Genomic DNA, 22860 nt, shown 5'->3' with positions numbered 1-22860 from the left:
TAATGTAAAAAAAAAAAAAACACACATTACGGTCAGTCAACATATAACATTAAACATGAGCATATGAAATAAATGGGTTTCAGTTTTCTATATTGGCATGTCATTAAATGAAAACGAAAAAAGTGACTGCGTCACCAGAGGTGAGCTGCGACCGGGCACCTACCGTCTCGGCTTTTTATGGGTAAGCTTGTTGTGGTGTGTCTGGTCAGAGGAAAACATGTGACTGAAGAAACCTGTATCGCATCTCAGTCTGTGAAGGCCCTTGCGCTGGCAAGATAACGAATAGGGAACGCCCCTTCACTTTGATGTTCCGGTGTTATGCATGCTATTGACGCACCAGTATATGTAGATCAGAGAGTCTTTTCCATAACGGGTCACGCAGCAGATTACTGAAGGGACAGGACTGGGCTCATTGGTGCGCAATCAGAGCGCGCAAAGCTCATTAGAGCCCACCCCGAGACTTAATCACATCTTACCGAGAACCTTTCTGCTACTGCTGCAGGAGTTGCACCAGACGCCATTTTCAAGAACGGATGATCCCGGCGCGAGCCCGGTATGCTGGCCACCATGATGACCGCACTCTTTCTCATGGTCCGCGTCTTCGGGCAGGTGAGTCGACGGCGGCTTGATTTGGAAACAATGCGCGTGTCTGAAAGGCTGGCAAATGGAGATTCTGTATGGAACATGTGTCTCGGAGGCCAGGAGAGTAGGGCAGTCAGCCCCATGCGAGGCTAGGACCTTTCTTGACGAGAAGGCGTTAGAACGTGGGCCGGTTCGACTACATGTGAAGTTGGGGAAGTCATTTGCGTCAATCGTGGCTGTGACAGAGCCCCTAACCTGTAGAAGCGAGGCTAGGTAATGCCTGGCCTTTCGCCGGACCCAGGTCAGAGCCAGGCAGGCGAATCTGGTGTGTTCTATGCGGGATCAGTCACATTATGTAGAGATTGTCTCATGTGTGAGTGTGACTGGTGGCTTCAGCCATACGAGCCCAGGCCGACCAGCCCATTTAGATGCGAGGCACCCCTGGTGTTCCTAAATGGTATGACCATCCACTTATGATGTTGCAGTGAATTGGATGAGGTTTGAAGTCCGAAACCGTAGTTCCCATCTTAGAGACCCCTCTACGTAGGTTCTGTTCCAGAGACCAGTTCTGTATGCTGCTAGACAGAGTTACACAGGATGCTTTCAACTGAATTCGTAATCCGGCTTGTGTGCCTGTAAGGATGTGCCAAGTAGGCGTGAATAAACGAGCGAGTTGAAGGTGTCTGCAAGAACATGCTAACAATCGGGTGCCCATGGATGAACTTACCTGCAGGTGTGTTTATAAGAACATGTTAACCGACTGGTGCATTAAAAGAATACCCCAGGAGATTTGTAAATTAAATGTAAATGTCAAGGTACTTATAGAGCGCACTGTCACCAGACGGCCACCTTGCGGTGTCGCCTTTGCGGTTTCCTGGCGCTGATACTCATACCGCTGTGGAACCCCTCCTGGCTTTCCCTGTGAAGTGTCCACTCCTGGGCACCCCCAGGGTGAAGCCAGGCATCCTTAGCGCTGTTGGGGCCGGTGTGGAGGCTAAGCAAGCTATTGCCCAGAGTTGCAGCGTGGGGCCCGTGATTAGAATAGGCACCGAGGCGAGAATAGACAGGTCCGAGGAAATTGAGCCTGAGCCCCGCCAAGGCGGGAATCGAACCCTGGTCCCTGGCCAGAACTCTGCCTCAGGGTCTGCCGCTCTAACCATTGAGCCACACTCCAGATTTGTCTGCACTAACCTGCTAGCAAGCAATGTGTATGTAAGAACACACCAGCAGGCATGTTTGTGAGAATGTGCCATGGAGGCACGTCGGTAAAACATGATACCTAGGTGTACCTGCAGTAACACGCTTAGCAAGGTTGTCTGCTCAGTAAAACATACTAAGCATGGCTTGTTTTTAAGAATGTAGGAGCAGCCTGGTGGCGTACGAGAGTAACCGCAGGCAGCCAGCAGAGGGCGCTGTTCTGACATGAGTTTAGCTGGCTGACTACTGGCCACTTGGTGATGTCTTGCAGAGTATGTGTCGCTCAGGGATGCTCACAGCAGCCCCTGTCTAAGCCCACGTCTGTCTGATGTCCCCAGATGCCTGTCAGTGATGTTTATTTCATTATAATGCATGGCATTCTGTAATCCTTGCATAAACAACTGTCAGTAATTTCTTTATATTCGGGGACTTGAGAGCGACCAAGCCACTGATTAATAAAGAAAAGAGGTCAGAACTCAACCCTGTCCTGTTCTGATGTCACAATGCCTACTGCCAGAGACAGCAGCAGAGGTGAAAAGCAGGTCATGTCAAGGAGTATAACTTGAAGCAGCTGTTTAAAGCAACAAACAGAAGATTGCTTTTCTTTCTTCTGCTATATTTTAATAGCTTACAGTGACAAGCAGAGAGAATATGTTTATTTTTTGCACTCCTTAGAAAAAACCTAGAATCTTTCTGCATGTTTCTGCACGTTCTGAGTTACTGCAGTATTTTTACTGAATGTATTGAACTGTTTCTAATATCCATTGCAACAGATATTGAACAGGTTTTTGATGTGTTTAATTTTGCAGTAGAGGTTTTATTTTTATGATTGATGTTTTCAAACATGCTCGCTCATTGTGAGAGCTATGCATCAAGCTTTTAAATTGTTTGTGTGAAAGGGGATGGTGTGACCATGTATTATAAAGTACCCCCTGGCGTACAAGAAAGGATATTGCAAGCTACCTTGGAGTTCCTTCACCTCACAAAAGAACGAGGCTGAAGGGGGTACTTTATCTCAATATACTTTTCAACAATCACATGTATCTGTTTCGCTGCCCTTTGGAATTCTGACCTTTCTTTGTGATGTTTCTTTGTGTCCCTTCCTTCTCACAGCTCGGCACACGCCTTTACCAGGAAGAACGTCTGCCTTATGTGGCCTATCAGCCCCACCCGTGGCAGTTGCAGTATGTGACGGCCAACCGGAGAGCCAGCAGAGACAGTGAGGTATGGCAGTGAGGTATTGTAGTGAGGTTTGGCATAGTGGCATAGCAGTGAGGCGTAACAGGCTGTGTCATAGTGTGATGTCTTATTGTGCTAGCATAGTAGTTGCGTGTTTGGCAGTACAATTTGGCATGGCTGTGTCATAGTATGGTGTGCCATTGTGCTATAATAGGAGTGGTATGTATGGTAGTACATTGTGGCAGGGCTGTGTCATAGTGTGGTGTGACTGTGCCATCATAGTAGTGGTATGTTTGGCAGCAAGGTGTGACAGGGCTGTGTCATAGTGTGGTGTGACTGTGCTATAATAGGATCTTAGTACTCTTTAAAAATATAGACAGATGTGGCTGTGGCCTCCCCTCGTGAGGGGGCCATCTCCTCCCGGCTCCGTTTGATCCAACTGAAGCTTCTCCACAGAACGTACCTGTCAGGGCCTCTGCTGGTCAATATGGGTTATGCTGTGGATGGAGGTTGTGTGCGGCACTGTGGGGAGGAAGGCACTTTTATTCACACACTGGGAATGTGCAACAATCGAGAGATATTGGGAGCGGGTGGTCCGCAGAATGGAGGAAGCACTGGGGCAACTAATTTACTGCAACATAAAATTGGCTTTCCTGAATATCTGGGATCCCACAGATTTAAACTCTAGGGAGCGAGTGTGGGTCACTCTTGGATTTATGGTTGCCAAAAGGAACATCGCGCGGCTCTGGCGGGCTCCTTACCCACCTAAAGTGGGTGATTGGGCCAATGACATGGACTGGTGTATGGTGACAGAAAAATCTATCTATGAAGCCAGGGGGTGCCCGATCAAGTGGACACAAATATGGGGGCATTGGAACACCTACAGAGAACAAACTGGTGACTACACTTATTAAGAAACCTACAGATAGGAACAAGGCTTTACATTTTAAGAGCAACCACCTGAGGAGTCTAAGAGACAGCCTGCCCTTTTGGCAATTTTTAAGGATCAAACACAACTGCTACTACAAAGATGAGTATATGTACCATGCTCAAAAATTGTCTGAAAGATTAAAAGACCGAGGTTACCCTAAAAAATTGCTAAAAAGAACTCTTAAAAGAGCATGGTGGACTCCCAGAGAAAGTCTATTGCAGAAAAAACAGAAAGGCACAAAATGGACAAAATCGTGTGCGTTACAACTTTCTGTCCTAATTCAAATTCACTGAAGAAAATTGTAAAACAAAACTGGCATCTGATTGAAAACTTGAACCCAGCATTTAAAAACCCTCCTCTGTTTGGAATGAGAAAGGAGAGGAGTATCTCCAATCAAATTGTAAGAGCATCGTTACCAAATAGTCCATCTAAAAATACGATACGGGACCACCTAGGATTACCACCAGTTTTAGGACATCATAAATGCGGCACGTGTATTTGCTGCGAGAAAACTATTGAAGGAACATTTTTCTCCCACAATAATATAAATTGGAAACATGAGAGCTTCACTAATTGTAAAATGAAAAATGTGGTCTATGGGATTCTTTGTACATGCCCGAAGTTGTATATTGGTAAAACATCTCAAGAAGTACGCCACAGAATTACCCAACATAAATCACGTATTAAGACAAATGTACTAACAGCTCCATTAGTCAACCATTGGCCTAACTGTGAACATCAAGAACAAGACCTTACCTGGACAATAATTTCTAAAGTTGAAAAAGATGCTTGCGGAGGCGACATTGAGCAAAAACTAAGCCAAAGAGAAGCCCTACTTATTGTGAAATTCAATACAGCCGTAGACGGTCTAAACGAACTCTCTGAAATTTACAAACTGTAGTTCCATGCCTATTGTTATTTACTCAACAAATGTAACCAAAAAGTATGAGGCACTTTCAGTTACTTTTTTTTAAATGGAACACTCCGTTTGGTCCTCACCTTTTAAACAGTGTTAAAGATCAACAAGTAATTGATATTCACTAGGTAGCATTTCTTCCATCGACTATGTTTCAATCAAAAAGTTGCTCACAAGATGAAAAATTCATCTACTTTTGATATGCTGTTTTTTTATTAACAACTTGAATCTCACACACCACTCTGGACCATGCAGAGTACAGCGCATTGAATAAACTTTATTATTCCTCACGAAGACATTCAGTCCATCTGGCCGTATTGCTTTAAGTTTCGTAGATATTTATTTCAACACCGGTAGGCTTCCCAGCCAATCACGCGATGGATACTTTCCCAGCCAATCATGCTACGGATCTGACCAATGACAGAGGTTTAACCCGGAAGTCTTTCTCATAAATAAAGTACGCGCCTCTACTCAGCCCGGCTATTTTTCGAGATTCCTCCAGACGCGACCCTTTGAAGTAAAAGGTATGTGAGCTTTGAAGTGCAACTTTCTCGATCGCGCAGCCATGCATATTATACGTGTTTCGGAATTAGGTCCATTGCAGACTAAAACATTCGTACTGTTTTTTCAGGCATTGTTTACCACAGGTAGGCTGACCATATGGCTAAAACGAGGAAAACAAGGTATGTCTCGTTACTCCCCTATACCAAACTAGAGGAGAAGATATTCAATTAACTAAGGGGCTCATGAGTTTATCTTTTTTACCTTCACAGGGCTTTGCTAGCCTCTAAAACATTTGCGAATCTACGCATGCCCCTTGCTTGACAAGTAAGTGCCTGAGTGCATGCGTTTGACAATTTTTATAGATGAAGATTCTTATAGACGAAGATTGGACAATTTCTTCTAAGACTTTTTGTTTGGTTATTTTTTTCTGTTTACTTCTCTTCCTATAGAAAGCTAGTGAAAACCAACATAACTTTTAAGTTTAAATGGGAAATCGGCTGATTTCGCCTAATAGGTAAGCGTTCCGCTTAAAGTTTGAGCAATCCACTAGGTTTATGCGATGCCTGGCGATTATGGCACCCTCACTCTAAACAATTCACACACACACACCTCAGCGGCGCACCACACACAGGCATGCATTGACGCCATCTTCGTTCCTTCGACGGACTCTCTGCTGATTCAAGATGTCTAGCTTCTCCCGAGAGGTATCTCTGACCACTCGCCAGTGATGATCCGCACGGGTCCCCCCCGCCTCTGTCTGGCAAACTTGGAGGTTCAATGCCTGGTTTCTTCAAGACAAGGGTTTCAGGAAGGTGGTGAGGCAGGAGCTAACACAGTACTTTCTCTCTAATGAGGGCTCCGTGTCCTCCCCAGGCACCCTATGGGAGGCGGGAAAGGCCACGATTAGGGGGGTCGCCAAGGGTCAACTCAAGCTCCAGCGACAAGCCCAACTGGAACAGATTACCTCACGGGAGGCACTGGCTCTGCGCCTCGAACATGCCTTGGCCCGATCCCCAGATGCTTCCGACACAAGACTTCTGACCCAGCTCTGGTCAGAGATCAAGCAGCTGTCGCTGGACGCGGCCAAACTCCTTTGGTGCTCCTCAGTGGCCAGGGTGTATGGATGGGCCGACAAGAATGGCTCGCTCCTTCACCGCCTGGCTAAGTACCCAAGGGCAAACCGTAAAATCCCTGAAATAGCGGCACCAGACGGGTCAACGTGCCGTGCCCCATTGGAAATGGCGCAAGTCTTTGCCGCCTACTACCGTAAGCTATACGAGGCCCGAGCCCCAACCCTGTCCCTTACGGATCTGATGGACGTGGAGGGTGGCCGCCTTCCATGTGTGGACGCCGCCGCTCAAGTCGATCTGGATCGCACCATTTCCCGTGAGGAAATTGGTGACGCAATTGCTCTTGTGTCATCTGGCAAGACACTGGGCCCAGATGGCCTTCCTCAGGAATACTATGCCCAATACTGGGATGTTCTCATCCTCCACCTGGACGCGTTATTTTGCGAGTCGGTGGAGAAGGGCTCCTTCCCTCAGGAAACAGACATAGCCACCATTGCAGTCCTTCCAAAATCCCAGCCCCCCTCACCACAGGGCGCAGAATACCGCCCCATTTCCCTCATCAACACTGAGGTCAAACTGTTCGCCACCCTCCTTGCCCAGCGCCTCAAACCCCATCTGTCTACGTTGGTCCACCCTGACCAATGCAGGTTTATGCCCTCTCGCGGCACCCAACACTGTCTTCGGAGACTGCACTCTGCCTTGGCTCATCGCCACCTCCTCACCCCATACCTAGCGCTTCTCCTGGTAGACTTTGAGAAGGCCTTCGACTCGGTGGACTGGGGCTTCCTTCAAGATGTTCTTGACATGATGGGACTTGGTCCCCGCTTTCGGGCCATGGTCAAGGTTCTGTATGTCCTCCCGAGGGCTCGTGTTCTAGTAAACGGAGTCCTGTCGGAGCCCTTCTCGGTCTGTAGAGGGACGAGGCAGGGCTGTCCCCTTTCTCCCCTGCTTTTTGCTTTAGTGATGGAGCCCTTGGCAGCCTTGATGCGGTCTTGCGGTCGGGTGCGGGGATGGGAATGGCCCAGCGCTGAACTGGATAAAATCGCCCTCTACGCGGACGACGTCCTCATCTACTTGGCAGATCCTGCCCGGTCCGGCCCCCACTGTCTACATATCTTGCAGTCCTTCAAACAGGCCTCAGGCCTCCTTTTGAATCCCAACAAATTGGTCCTAGTTCCCCTTCACCTCTCACGGGAATGCTTTGACTAGCAGTCCGAAATACCTCTACGTCGTCAATTATTCAAATACCTGGGGATCTGGGTGACCTTGCTGCCTGAGCTCATCTGGGCCCTCAACGTCACTCCACTGGTGAAGCGGGCCAAGGTGGACCTCCAGCGGTGGCAGTCGCTGCCCCTCAACCCCATGGGGAGGGTGGCCCTTTTTAAGATGATGGTGCTTCCCCGCTTTCTTTATATGCTTCAGAACACCCCCATGTGCTTTCCCAGGGCCTGGTTCCGTGAACTTGACGGCTTAGCCAGTAAGTTCTTATGGGGAAAGGGTAGGTCCAGGCTAGCGCTCAGTACTTGCAGAATCCTCTTGTTCGACGGGGGTTTGGGGATGACTCACCTTTACCTATACTACTTAGCCACACGACTTCTTACCATACATGACTGGTTCAACGGGGGTGGTCTTATCCGGCCTATAGGCTTGAACTAGGGGTGCTGGGCCTCGCCAGAATCCAATCCTTTCTATATGGGACCCTGATTCCCTCCCGTCTTCCGGCGGTGACGTGCTTGGTGTTACTGGCCTGGCGGGCAGCATTGCGACACACCAACTGGACACACACACTGACCCACAGTATACCCCTGTGGCACGGGACCTGGCTCAAGGAAGTGACCGGGCTTCGGGGCTTCGAAGCTTGGGACCTCATAGGCATTACGCAGCTTGGGGACGTTTGGGTGGGGGATCATATGTGCTCCTTCGAAGATCTCCAAACCAGGTACTTACTGCACCACTCACAATTTTTTCACTACCTCCAGCTGCGACATGCCCTACGCTCACACCTCACAACAGGCACGCGGTTGCCAGATCATAGCCCGCCTGAAGCCCAGATTATGTTTGGGAACCTGGGGAAAGGTGGCATTTCCCGCATTTACCGTACACTGATTAACAATACCCCGTCTTCCTTGGACTGACTGTGGACGCAATGGGTGGACTAGGTGGGCCCCTTGGAGGAAGAAGACTGGCGTGATGCCCTTATTTCCCCTAGAATGGTCACCGCCGCCGCTTGGCTTCGCTTGGTGCAGCTCTATTATCTGCATGCCGCATATCTCACCCCTGCACGCCTTCATCGCCCAGGGTTTAGTCTGTCCTCAGCCTGTACCAGGTGTGGATATGACCCTGCTGACCTCCTCCACATGGTCTGGGCCTGTTCCCTCTTGGCGGGATTTTGGCAGGGCATCGAAGAAGAACTCTCTGAGGTTCTGGGGTGGGGGGTTCCACACGACCCTTAACACTCGCTCCTGGGCATCACTGATGGACTGGATGGGTCACGCAACGAAAAACTGTTCTTTACTACAGCTATGGTGATAGCTAAAAGAGACATTGCGGCCTCTTAGAAATGCCCCGAACCCCCAAGTGTGGGGCATTGGCGGAATGGGGTGGACTGGTGCGCCACACAGGAGAAAGTTATGTATGCAGCATGGGGTTGCCCCAAGAAATACCGCAGAATTTGGGGGAAATGGTTGGGAGGGGGGGTCTAACTGAGAGGCTTTCAACTGTTTACATCTCACTTTTGCCTTATTAATGTCTGTACGTTGGGTATTGAGAAATTGTGATTGTAATCCTCGATGATCATTGCAATACGGTGCGGATTGGCTGGTGCATTCCTTTTGTAAAATGAATAAAAATTTGTTTATCAAAAAAAAGTCTGAGCAATCAGGTTATTTTAAATCTTCCCTTTAAAAACGCATGTGCATTAATGACTTTTCTATCCATTATTCTCTTGTAGTGATTGGTCCTGAAGAGAACCCCTATATGTTAATCTACAGGGTTTCGAAACACGTCAACCTTTGTTCATAGTTTGGTCTCGAGACTTGATTATCTAACAAGTGTATTGTGTATAAACAGGTTTTTTGTGCCTGGTTTAAATAAATTGGGAAAGAGTATCCCTTCAAGAGCACGTTTCAATACATCCTATTTAGAATACTTTAGTTTTCGTTGGGTCTTTTATTTAACTGTTTTGACTCTGTAAATATATTGCAAAAAGATCAGACCACTATGTCACAAGTTGTTGTTTTATGTTGTGTTTGTCAGTGACTTGTCCTAAATGTTTTGCACTATTAATGTATGTAGTCGCAGTAATTTATTGTGTGCTGTATGGTTATTATATATTTTTTTTGTGTGTATAAATGTTTCAAAAAATAAGAAATGTATAAAAAATTGAATTTCTGAAAAAACTCTGAAAAAGCAAAAACAAAAAAAATTCTGGATTAAATCTTTTGGTTGTCAGTATTTGATTTATTGACACCTATATGAGTTGATTCAAAAATAATTATCAGTACAGGCATTTCCTTTGTTGTTGATCTGGTACATGCATGGGCATCTTGATATATATCAATCGTTATAGCAAGAGTGATCCCCACCTGAGTTATTAGGTAGTGTTTTATCTCTTTAGCAAATGGATTTTTAAAGGTCCATAATGCTAAGAAATGGCATGATCTGTAAGAAGGATATCATTATTTACTCCAATTCCTCTGGGTTGTTTAAGAGAGATACTATTTTTATCATTAAGTCACAAATTAATAGTCCAGTATATGTTTGATAGCCCGTTAGACAGGCAACAGTAAAAAAGAAGGACCGTAACAATAGCTAATCATATACGAGGTGAGTAAACATTAAAACTTTACATAAAATAAAATAAAATAGATGGCACTAGAATTGGATTCTTTGTTCAATGTTGGTCTGCTTTTTATGTGGAGATTTTGGTAGTTTTGGCATTTTGGTTGTACTTGTAATCAATCAGTCAAATAGCATTTGTAAGGCTCAACACTGTCACCCCAAGTGGTATCTGGGCACTGTGTCTCCGTCGAAAAGCAATGTCTTGAGTCTCTTTCTTAAGTCTGCTAGTGAGGGAGCTGTATTGAGCTGGAGGGGAAGGTCTTCCAGGTCTTGGCAGCGATGTAGGAGAAGGAGCGGCCACCTCTGTTGCTGAGACAAATGCGGGGGGTGTGTTGAGAATAAGAGAGGAGCGCAGGTATCTAACCGGTTGGTGAAGGTGCAGTCGATGGTTGAAGAAGGCCAGCACTAGGTCGTGGAGGGCTTTGTAGGCCTGCATGAGGATCTTGAACTGGCATCTTTTCTAATGGGGAGCCATTGGAGGTCTCTCAGGTGGGGGGGCAAGGTGGGTTCGTTTGGGGAGATCCAGGATGAGTCTGGCTGCAGTGTTCTGTATGGTCTGGAGTCTTCTGAGGAGGTGGGTGCAGATGCCGGCGTAATGGGTGTTGCCGTAGGCAAGGGGGCTGGTGTCAAGGGCCTAGGTGACGGTCTTTCTGGTGTTGGTCGAGATCCATGTGAAAATTCTGCAAAGCATGCAAAGCGTGTGGAAGCCGGAGGAGGCGACTGTGTTAACTTGTCGTTTCATGGTCAGTGGACTGTTAAGGATGATGCTGAGCTTGCATGCCTGGTCGGTAGTTGTAGGTGTGGGTATCAGTTCTTCCGGCCACCAGCTGTAGTCCAATGCAGATATGTTCTTCCTGAAGATCAGTACTTCAGTTTTGTCAGAGTTGAGTTGGAGGCAGTTGTCTCTCATGCATTCAGCTACATTGGTCATGGCGTTGCAGAAGTTGGTTTTGGAGTAGGAGGAGGCCACTGTGAGCGAGAGGATTAGTTGAATGTTATTTGCGTAGGAGATTATGTTGAGTGTTTGGGATCTGACAACGTCTGAAAGGGGAGTCTTGTAGATGTTGAACCGTATGGGGCTGAGGGATGATCCTTGTGGTATGCTGCATTTGATGTCTTTGGGTACGGAGGTGAAGGAAGGTAGACGGATGCTCTGTGTGAATCCTGTAAGAAAGGAGGCGATCCACTTGAGGGCATCTTGCTGTATGCCTATGTTATAAAGGCTGTGGATGAGGTTGTTGCGGGAGACAGTGGTGAATGCTATGGAGAGGTTGAGGAGGACAATCAGTGCGGTTTCAGTACTGTGGTTGGCCTGGAATCCTGATTGTGTGGTGTCCAGGAGGTGGTTTTGTTCTAGGAAGTCAGTGAGCTGCAGGTTGATAGCTTTCTCAAGTACTTTGGCCGGGTAGGGGAGCAGGGAGATTTGGCAATACATTTTGAAATTGCTGGGATAGGCGTAGGCTTTCTTTGGGAGGGGTCTGACATCCGTGTGTTACCAACTGTTCGGGAAGGTTGCAGTGGAGATGGAGGTGTTGAGGATGCTGGTGAGCTGCGTACTGATTGGGTTTGTTGCGAGGTTAAAGAGGTAATGGTGTCAGGGGTCAACGGGCGCCCAAGAGTGTATGGAAGACATGATGGTTGAGGTTGTCAGGGCAGTGAGCGGAGACCAAGTGGTGATGATATGGCTGATGTCCGCTTGATGGTTGAGGGTCGTGGGTTGGATGGTGAAATTGTTGTAGATGTTGGTGATCTTGCTGTGGAAATATCCTGAGAGGGGGTTGCAGAGTTCTTGGGAGGGGTGGATGGTGTTCTTTATAGCTTTAGTGTTGCAGAATTCCTTGACCATTTTGAAAAGGTGCTTTGTGTGGATGGACACGGAGATGATGCGGGTGGTGATGGCTGCTTTCTTGGCTTCCTTGATGTGCTTGTAATAGTTGATGAAGGCTGCTTTGTGAGCTGCTCTGTCGGCAGGGTGCTTAGTGGTGCACCATACTTTCTCCAGTTAGTGGTAGTTGCACTCAGAGGTCCTGAGTTCTGGGGTGTACCAGCTGGCATGTTTGGAGATCTTGTTGTATTTTCTGGGTTTCATTGGGGCAACTCTGTTGGCCCAGTCAGTTATTCAGTCGGTGAAATTCTGGACACGTTGGTCGAGGTCTGATAAGGCTGCAGGTTGGGAGTTGGTGAAGGCCTGAGACCACTGAGTTTTGATGACCTTGCTCCAGTTGCAGAGGATCTGACGCCTGGTGATGGTGTTCAGGGCATCGGCGATGGTGAAGTGTAAGATGATGTGGTCAGTCCACGTGAGTTCTGTGGTGTGACTGAATTTGGGGTTGAGTGTGTGCCTGGCTTTGTGCGTGGGTTTGGTGACCAGTTGGATGAAGCCAATGTTGTTCAGGGTCTCTAGGAGGGTGATGGAATTAGTGTAGTTGGGGTCGTCGATGTGGAAGTTGAGGTCACCATGTAGGATGTAGTGGGGAGAGTCATTTGCTAGGGGGGCGATGAAGTTTGAGATGGTGTCGCAGAATGTTGTTCGGAGTTCCAGGGGTCTGTAGGCAAGGGTGCCTCTTATCGTGGTCTTCACGTCAGTTTGTAGTAGGAAGTTGAGGTGTTCCATGAGGGGCATGGGTTCGTCACTGATAATGGTGCATCTGATGGCTTCCTTGAAGATGATCGCAATGCCTCCACCTGGATTGTTGATGTGGTCTCAGCATATCACCTTGTAGCCTTTGCGAGTGGCAGTGGTGATGTCCGGGTTTGATGAGGGGTTGAGCTAAGTTTCAGTGATGAAGGCAACATCTGTGGAGAGGGTGGTGATTGTGTCCCAGATTTCTATGGCATGTTTGCAGAGGGAGCAGGCGTTGAGCAGGATATATTGGAGTAGTTGCGGGGTGTTCTTGATCCTGTGTGCACGAGAGGTGTGGGATCTTTCGCTGGTAGTGTTGCAGGAAAAGTGGCAGTGGCAGTGTCGGCAGGTTAAGGGTCCTTTGGTGGATCGTAGGAAGGAGGCAATGCAGCTGTCATTTTGGCATCCGGGGTCCAGGTCCAGGAGTTCCTTGGTGGTGTAGTGTCGGGTGGCGGTGTGGCCAGGGATCCTGGCACTGGGTGTTCTCCAACATGTGGTGCGTCAGCAGCACGCATGCTTGGCTTCCATGGGTCGTCCTAGTGGTTGGTCCTGCACGCTCGGCACGTGTCTGGGTGGGGGGTTGGCCACAAATGGCAGGGAGAGCAGGCAGCATGTGGCAGGCAGAGCAGGGGCAACAGGCAGGCAACGCAGGGACAGGGATGCTTGTTTCCGGTCCAAGTAGGACCTGGCTTGCCACTTCCAGGCTGGACTGTTCCCATGAGGAACAGGGTCAAGACTGATTTGCATATGGCTGATTTTAAACTGGGGTGGCATGGTGTTCAAAAGAAAGATATATTTAACCCAGATCTCTTGAATGGGGGTGAATGTATGATATATTCAGCATGCCGTCCATCATATGTTTGCCTAGCACAGGAAATGTAGTCAGCCATGAGATCTCTGATGCAGTGCGGGAGCGGTGCTGGGTTTTAAAGCACCTGGGCAGGAAGATCAGTCCAAAGGGCTTGGCTCTCGTCCTAGCAGCAGAGGCTGCTGGGAAATGTAGTCAAACAGGAGGGCTCCAGTAGGGTCCCGCGATGTAGGTGCGGCGCTGGGTTTTAAAGCGCTTGCGTGGGAAGATCAGTCCAAAGGTCTTACCTCTCGTCCCAGTAGCGGAAGCTGCTGGGAAATGTAGTCAGGCAGGAGGGCTCTGGTACTTCAAGACGTTTTCAGGAACAAAACAATGTGATAAGTCGTGGACACTTGTTTCTATAATCCATCATTGGCTGTGATGTGTATGACCGTCGCTGGAAATGTTATTCATTTTTGGGGTTGTTGCTTACAACGTAATATCAACATGGAAATTAATACAGGCCAAGCGTACAAGGGGTGGTACAGTATTCCAAAGGTTTATGAAGCTAGAGACAGCCAAAGAGGACGTCTGATTACGCCATTTGCTGTTTGCAATCAACAAATTAAGTTGCTTGAGTTTAGAAAGGTCCTGTTGTGGTATTTATTTTATTCTTTATTAATCAAAATATGATTGCTTCATTATCTGCAAGTCTTAGCGGTTCCTTTGGAAAGGATACATTTTTATGTCAAAGCCTACCAGACAGCGCACTTGTCTGATTTGCGAACGGTTTCTTGTGGAGACTCTGAAAGCTTCCCTGGGGATGCATTTCGTCCATTGCTTACAATTGGCCTTGTGGTTTGTAACTCACATTTGCCTGCTTTCTATTTGCTGGTTTAATTTGTTTTAGGCCAGGCTTCTCCAATTAGTAGCTCATGAGCTACAGGTAGTTCTCCAGCTACTTCTAGCTAGCTCTCCTCTATACATCCCAACTTGCTAAATTGGAACCTCTCGCTTGGTTGAATTGATGTATGTATTCTAAAATTGTGTATTCAAGAAGAACATGTGTGTATTTTCAGAACTACCAGATGATGTTTGGATAAAAATGGCTGAATTTCTAAAATAAATTAAAAGCTGATTTTTTTGTGATAAACCATACGGCAACTCTCTACTAATATTATGACTTTTGTGTCAGTGGCACTGTAGCTTTGACTGCATCTATTACCAATGTTGAGGCCTCCCCAATTGACAAATACTTTTTTACATTCATTGTGGCAACTGAACAGAGGTGATCACTGCTGGTAATCTTGCCTGTAGTCTTGTTTGATGTGGTCGCTATTACAACCCTACAACAGTAATAATATTAGTAACTTGCAATGATGTTCATTGAACCTAAGTAGCTTTGAATGCCAAAAGGTTGGAGACCCCTGTTCTAGACTGTCCAGCTTGATTTCCTCCGTCTGGTAGAGCATTGCTTGTTTACTGTATCCTTCATTTTCTGTAAACAGGCCTTTAAATTCTGTTCTTGTAACATTGTGCATTCAAACACAGAGATCAAATGTCAAGCTCTGTCTTCAAAGGGAGCTTGGTGTTTACTGTTCTTTCTCTGACTTAAAAGTGAACACATTTATGTGGCAATCTTGCAGTGAAATGAAAGGCTTTTTTCTAGCACTCTTTGCCACTCCACTCTACACACCGTCACTTTACGCTCCTCCACTCCACTCTACCCCAATCCACTCCAATCCACTACAAATTACTCCACTCCAATCTACCCCAATCTACTCCAATCCAATCTACTCCACTCAACTCCAAACTTCTCAACTCCAATCTACCCCATTCTACCCCAATCTTCCCCACTCTACCCCACTCTAATCTATCCCACCCCACCCCACCTTACCCCACTCCAGTCTTTCCCATTCCACCCCACTGCAATCTACCCAACTCCACTTCAATCTACCCCACTTTGCCCCAATCTAACCCACCCCACACCAATCTACCCCACTCCAAGCCAAGCTACCCCACTAAAGTCTACTTCAATCCACCCCAATCTAACCCACTTAAATGTAACCCACTTATACCTAACCCACTCAAATCTAGCCCACTCCACTCTACCCCAATCCACCCTACCACAATCTACCCCACTATACCCAATCTATCCCTCTCTACTCCACACCACTTTATTCCAATCTACCCCACTCAAATCTAACCCACTCCACTCTAACCCACGCCACCCCAATCTACCTTACTGCAAACTGCCCCTCCCAACCCCACTCTAAAGTACCCCACTTCAATCTATCTCACTCCACCACAATTTACCCCACTCCACTCCACCCCAATCTATCCCACTGTACTCCACTCCAGTTTAACCCACTCCAATCTAACACACTCCACCCCAATCTACCCCATTCCACCCCATCCTACCTTACTGAAAACTGCATCTCCCAACCCCACTCAAATGTGCCCCAGTTCAGTCTACCCCAATCTAACCCACTCTACTCCAATCTACCCCACTCCCATCTACCACAATCGTCCACACTCCACTTCAATCTATTTCACTCTACTCCAATCTACCACACTCCACTTTAATCTACCCGACTCTACTCTAATCTACACGACCCCACTCCAATCTACCCCAATCAACCCCAATCTAACCCACTCCAATCTACCACACTCGAATCCAATCTAACCCACAATCTACCCAACTCCTCTCCAGGACAATCTACTACCACTCCTCTACACCACAATCTACCCCACTCAACTTCACTCCAGTATATTCCAATATACCCCACGCTACTCAAATCTACCCCAATCCACTCCAATCTACTCCATTACAGTCTACCCCAATCTACCCCACCCCACATTGTACCCCATTTCACCCCACCCCACTCCAATCTACCCCACCCGATCTATCCCACATTACTCCAATCTACCCCTCTCCAATCTACTCCATTTCAAGCAAATCCAATATACACTAATCTACCCCACCCCAATCTACCCCAATCCACCCCACCCCACTCTATGCCACCCCACTCCACTCTACCCCAATTTACCCAACTCCACTCCAAACTATCCTACTTCACCCAGGGCTGGCTTTAGCGCTGGTGGCGCCCTGTGCAACAACGTCTGTTGGCACCCCCCTAATGACCACCTCTGCCACGGATTCCCGCACCACCTTCCTTTAACAGTGCCCCTCAAGTCTCCAGAACCACTGTCTCTCGGATTCATTTAGTTGTAAAGCACCACTTATACCAGTGTAAGGTGTCTATAGCACTTTACATCACACACACATTGCACAGAGGCTATCATATGTGTGTAAATCAGTGTATTGGAAATGTTACATCAGACAGGACTACAAGGTGTAGTGTAGGAGTAACATGTCATCGATACTGATAGGCAATATAGTTTGAGTCCTTATTCTGGAAAAGCACAAATTCAGAATTTAAAATGTAACACCATTGTCAGGGGTTCTCTTTAATAACAATAATTGTTTTCCACCCAAATGAACTCTTTTGGCAAGATTAGGATAATGAAAGACGGGGCTAAAAAACATATAGCTCTACCATATACCTTGCATTTTACACACAGCTCTTTGATGACAGTTAATAGCTCAATGTTCTATATTATGATTTTGACTTACAAACAACAAGTAACACAAGGAGCTCTCTTAAAGAAGCAGCAACCCACTGACCTATTTACATTACATGCACGTTGTTATCTGCATGGTACACCTTCTTAACAGCAGTCATTTTAACCCTCTGCACTACCATTGGTTTAGTCAAAACTTCCACTAGACAAACCTCTGGTCTCTTTCCAGGAAGACGATAAATCACAGAGTTATCTTGATGTTTTAATTGATGCCTACAAAAATTACTGGAGGCCAGGAACACACGTGCCAGCAGGTTGGTGCTTTTAAAATGATAATATGACTTGTAAAAATGACGCCCCCACCCCAAGTCAGCGCCCGGTGCGGTGGCACCGATCGCACCGCCCTAGAGCCGGCCCTGACTCCACCCTAGTCTACTTCACTTCACTCCAATCAACCCCACCCCATTCCACTCCACGCTCCCAAATTCACCCCACTGTGCCCCAATCGACCCCACTCCAATCCAGTCTACCTCTTTCCATTCCAATCTACTTCACTCCACTCAAATCTACCCTACTCCACCCCAATCTTCCCCAATCCAATCTACACCACTCCAATCTATCCCACTCCAATCTACCCCACACAACTCCAATCTACCCCGCTTTATCCCACTCTAAAGACTCTGCCCCACTACAATCTACTACAAACTACGCCGCTCTACCCCACTCCACTCTCCCCAATCCATCCCACTCCACCAACTTTTAGTCATGCTGAACAACTGCCTCACTGGTATACAACATGACTAAAACACATTTCCAAAGCCAATAGTACGGTGCTTCAATGGTGTAGATAAATTCCGTTGCCATGTGAGGCATGTCAAAATGGCATCCTCTCCGCAGGTGCGACGGGCTCTGTTGAGCAGGATCTGATATCTTTCAACCTGTAGCTGTTGCAGTTGGTGCCCTTAATCCTATGGTTTGCCTATAGGTACACTTTGAACCTATCACAGGAAACATGAGGGTGTTTACATGCTTGCACCCTGTAGCTGAAAAATGGGCTAAGGCCAGGGTCAGACAGGCCTATAGGGTAACTGGCAGTGCCCAACAGGTTGTCTTACAGGTCAGTGTATGGGCCGTTTTTTTGCCTGTTTGGGGGCTGGTTTTATAGCCTGATGGGCCGGTTTTACTGTTGATTTTCCTGATATTAAAACAACCATTGCCTGTAGTAAGTTCAAAGCTCTGCAATTTTCCGGATCATGCAGAACGCTTATGTAGTGCGTCTTTACAGGTTCACAACTGCCTCCCTTTGCGAACATGCATCATTTATTTTAGCTATTGAATTCATTAATGTGGGCCACTTTTATTTTGGTGACCAGGGCTATTTTCTGCTCCAGTTCAGCACTGGTGAAGACCCTGCCCTTCTTTGATCCCTTATCTAGTACAGCTGGTGAGGAACACTTGAAATTAATCCAGAACTGGCACCATTGGTGCGGGTTCCCCCCCTCCCCCCCAAAACTGAAGCTGGCACTGTTGGCGAGGTTCCTACATCCCTTTGTACCTTTAGCTCCTTTGATGCAACCAGTGTTGGGAACCTGTAGTTCCATTAGAAAACATCACAGTACAGCCCCTTCTCCTAGAGGGGTGCCTCAAACAAATCAGCACACCCATCACTCACAGGAGTCACAAGTCGCATGAAACTGGTAAAAAAGGAAACTGGGTCGTAAGTACCCCTCACTCCAATCCTACCCCACATCTGTGTCATTCTTTCTGCAGGGGGCCTTCACCACACACAGGACGCTTTGTACCCCATCAGTAGGCTTTTTTTTTGCAGTTTTTTTTCATATAACACAAACTCAATGCAAAGGTATTAGCGTGCTTTACATGAGCACATTCATTAGGGTCGAGCCTGCGAGAGGGTATGTCCTTGCTTGCGACACTATTGTTTGCAAAAAGGGCTTGGAGCCCGCCTGTTGCTCTCCATGAGCTGGCTTCAGCCTTCGTCTTCTTAGCAGCCTACGTATGCTGACCAAACATCACTTCCGATGCTTGCTATGGAGCAGGGACCAAGCACAGACTGATTAAACTTAATCAGTGCCCGTCTACTGAGCTACTATTTCTCCCCCCCTCCCGCTGTGCCTTTTTAAAAATTGTTTGTTCTTCCCCCGTCATCAGTTTCTCCTCGTCTTTGCTTGTTGAACTGGGCCCCCCTTTGTTTTTACGCTCCATCTCAGGTTTTGCTGCTCTCCTCTGCACTTGAAGTTTCTTGTTTTCTTCAGTCTTTGATTTGGTTCCATTAAAGGCCAGGAGCGGCCGATGGGGCCGGGTTGGGGGGGATTCAACAGACGACCAAGAACGGAAATTAAATAAATAATTAATTTTCCCTTGTCGTCATCTGTCGAAATACCCCTCCCTTCCCCACCGCTCTTACCTGCACGGGCCGCCGCTGCTTCGTCATTGAAATGCTTTATGTGAGCAACAGTTACATTGTAAAAGGTCATTTTTACTTGTTCTGCACAGATGATGTGGTCAGGATCAGAGGATAATGAGTCGACACGAGGAAATTTACTTTTTCACCCAGTCCCCTCCCTCTCCCAACCGCTCTCCATATTTCGTGTGTGTGCCTGTGTGTAAGAAAGCGGTAGGGTCGAAATGAGTGAGGCGCCTTTTTTCTCTTTTCATTTTTGACTACAGTCTCATTCAGTCTCATTAAAGGCAGCTCAAAGTGTTCTGGGGAAACATACCCGAAAGTCACAGACTCTCATGAGCAGACTTACAGCTCCAGTCACACTATACAGGTCAGCAGGGCTTTAAGGGGGCCGGGTCTGTCGGCGTCTGAGCACCGGCAGTTATTTTCAGGGGGCCTTGAAACGGGTCTCTATTGGGCTCTATTTTCGGGCCTCGCAGAGGTAGTTCGCGTTCCCTTTTTTTTTTCTTGCACCAAACTTATTTTGCTCTAGCTGGAATTGCCAGGCTAGATCCTGAGGCCGCTGACCTTTGTGCACTATGTAGATCCTTTTATGCAGATTTTTATCATATGATGCAGGACTGTGGGGAAGTATCACAGTTTAGGACAGAAAGTCCTCTCTTTAATTAATGACTTTTCAGGCACCTATCTCCGAGTCATTCTGAGTAAAGCTTTGTTTGTTGGGTAAGTTACCTAGAACTAAGGATAATTTTTAAAACTTGTAATTGCATAGATTTAGTGCCTTATTTTTGGTAAGCGTAAGATTGCAATCCTGCAACCAGCCCCAAACACACAGCAGCACCTGAGTACTTCACAGGTCTTTAAAAACCATTTGCTTGTTAATGAGGCTTTGTTGTTTTTCACCCCTTTGTAGAGCCCCTGCAGCTCCACTCTGCCTATTGCTTGAAGAATTAGCCCACCCCCGAAATGTTTTCATAGCGCCCCCCCCCCCCTCGAAATTTGGCTCTACTTGCGCCTTTGGGGAGGGTGTATGGCGTTATCCATACATATCTTTATTTAGACCACGCTCCTACTAGGATAGGCCACACCCTTTTAAGAGGTTTGCCCCGCCCCTTCTACAGCACCCCCAGTTTTCTTTTTCCCACTTAAAGCCCTGCAGGCCAGTATTCAGGAGAAAGTTACCTCCCAAAAATGAAATTTCTTTGTTGGGACTAAAAAACATGAAGAAAAGGTTCCTCTCCAGAACAGGACGGTTAAGAAAGGGGGGATCTCAGAAGGAGAAGGTATTTATCTTTAGTGCCTTCTTAGAGGCTTTAATGCAATGACAGTAAGGTAGAAGGCGCCTGTAATTGTTGCAGCCTCGCGTGCCTAGTGTTTTCACTTTATGGAATTCAATGTTGCCATCTAAATAAGGTTGTACTGTTGTCAAGACCTGTTTTATGCATATTTTGCCCGTTGTTTAACAGAATGCCGGTATTTTATAACGACTTGCCCCAGCTGAGCAGGTACAACTGCGAAGTGCAGCTGACTCTTGACATAAGTAAAAGATAAGCCTTTTTATTTTGGCATATTATTAATGAATGTTTTCATTGACACGTGTATGGCAGACACTAAACAGATCTCTCTCAAGTGACCACTTGTAATGTAGCCGTCTTCCTTTCACTAATTTGGACATGTACAGTTACTGCATTTTGCCAATTGTATGTCTTTCTCTTTTTTTTTTTTTTGAAAAACTTTATTGTGCAGAGAGTCAAAATTACAGACATGGGCCTACAACCACCAGGGCCGGCCGCTAGTTTGTGCCAGTCAATTACATAGCGTCGCAGAGCAGCAACTGATCTCCAAAGGCACAGCAGGAATATAGAATTATTCTCGGCAACTCAAAAGTTAGACAGGATACAGACATTTTTAAATTTTGAAGAGAACTAAAAAAAAAAATTAAAAAAAAAAAACTCAAGGCGAGAAACAATCTAAATGGTGCCGAGCGCCGACGGGGGGACCCCACCATACCAGATAAAAAATCAGGAGGTCAATAAAGTCAACCCGGGGGGGAGGGGAGGCAGCGGGGAAGTCAGAACCATCCACATAACAAATACAGTATTCCTGGAACCCCAGGATCAGGGGGACAGAGGAATGTCATAAGTATCTTCAAAAGGGGGCGTACAAATGTTACCTCGGTAGGCGTTCCATTGACCCTAAATTTTACCCCACGCCCCAGGCTTGCCCCGAACCAGATATACCGTCTTCTCTCTGAACATGCACCAATCCATGTTCTCCTTCCACACTGACACGGTGGGAGGCCGTCGGGAACCCCAAAGCTGCGCGATATCCCTCTTTGCAATCATGTTCCCAAGTGCCGCCCACCGGGCCTGGGCAACGTTGTAATCATTAGGCTCCCATACATTCAGCAGACATCGACGAGCCTCAGGCAACAGAGCGACCCCAGTGACATCCTCCATCACCGCATGCACACGGCGCCAATAAGCCGCGACCTCGCGACACTCCCAAAGGATATGAAGGAAGGTGGCACTCAATCCACAGCCGCGCTTACACAGCCCATCCGAAGAAAAACCCATCACAACCAACCGAGGACCCGTCACATACACACGGTGAAGAATTTTTAGCTGGACAAGACGGAGACGGGCCGGAATGGCGACCTCCTTCGGGGAGGACAGTGCAGACTGCCAGCCCTTGTCGTCCAACTCCAACCCGTCTCCGGTCCAGGCCTCCCGAAGATGCACAAGGAGGTCTGCCCGATTATTAATTAACTTCTTATAAATTAAGGAAATCGTACTATCGGGCAGATGACCATCAAGTATACGGTCCTCGAGTGGGGAAGCTGCGGGGATCGTGGTACCTGCCCCAAAGGCCGACAGCAGAGCGTGGCGAATCTGTACGTACCTGAAGAACTCCCTCTCACTCAACTCATACTCACTCTGAAGCACCGCAAAGGATTTGACCGCACCTTTCACCCAGAGGTCACCCACTCTGCTGATGCCAATCATATCCCAGTTCTCAAAGCCTTTCGTTGTCCAGAGGCATCCCAATCCGTCCGACGCAAACAAGGGGGTCGCTCGTGCCAGGCGCTCATTCCAACCCAAGGCAACATTAGCATCCCTCCACACACGTACTGCAATCTTAGTGGGTCCCGTTAGGTTCCTCCCAGCCGCCCGAGAATAGAGTGCTCTGTTGAAGTCGCCACCAGGCAACTGATATTTATCCAT

General features: G+C 47.3%; 1 protein-coding gene across 2 annotated transcripts in view; it reads left to right on the top strand.

Annotated features, from left to right (window-relative positions):
* The first annotated feature begins 242 nt into the window (after positions 1-242).
* The window catches only part of LOC146856957 (uncharacterized), a 52555-nt gene continuing 29937 nt past the window's right edge, over positions 243-22860 (top strand). Inside the window, exons 1-2 of one of the 2 annotated variants that reach the window (XM_085646783.1) lie at positions 243-609; positions 2893-3003. In XM_085646783.1, the coding sequence (XP_085502909.1) occupies positions 556-609; positions 2893-3003 (165 nt within the window). In that variant the 5' untranslated portion in view covers positions 243-555. The remainder of the gene's footprint in view (positions 610-2892; positions 3004-22860) is intronic. The other variant, XM_085646782.1, reaches the window with a different exon arrangement.

This window comes from Triturus cristatus, chromosome 3_2 (assembly GCF_964204655.1).
Source record: "Triturus cristatus chromosome 3_2, aTriCri1.1, whole genome shotgun sequence".
Taxonomy (NCBI): Eukaryota; Metazoa; Chordata; class Amphibia; order Caudata; family Salamandridae; genus Triturus; species Triturus cristatus.
This window is presented reverse-complemented; position numbering and strand designations above follow the sequence as displayed.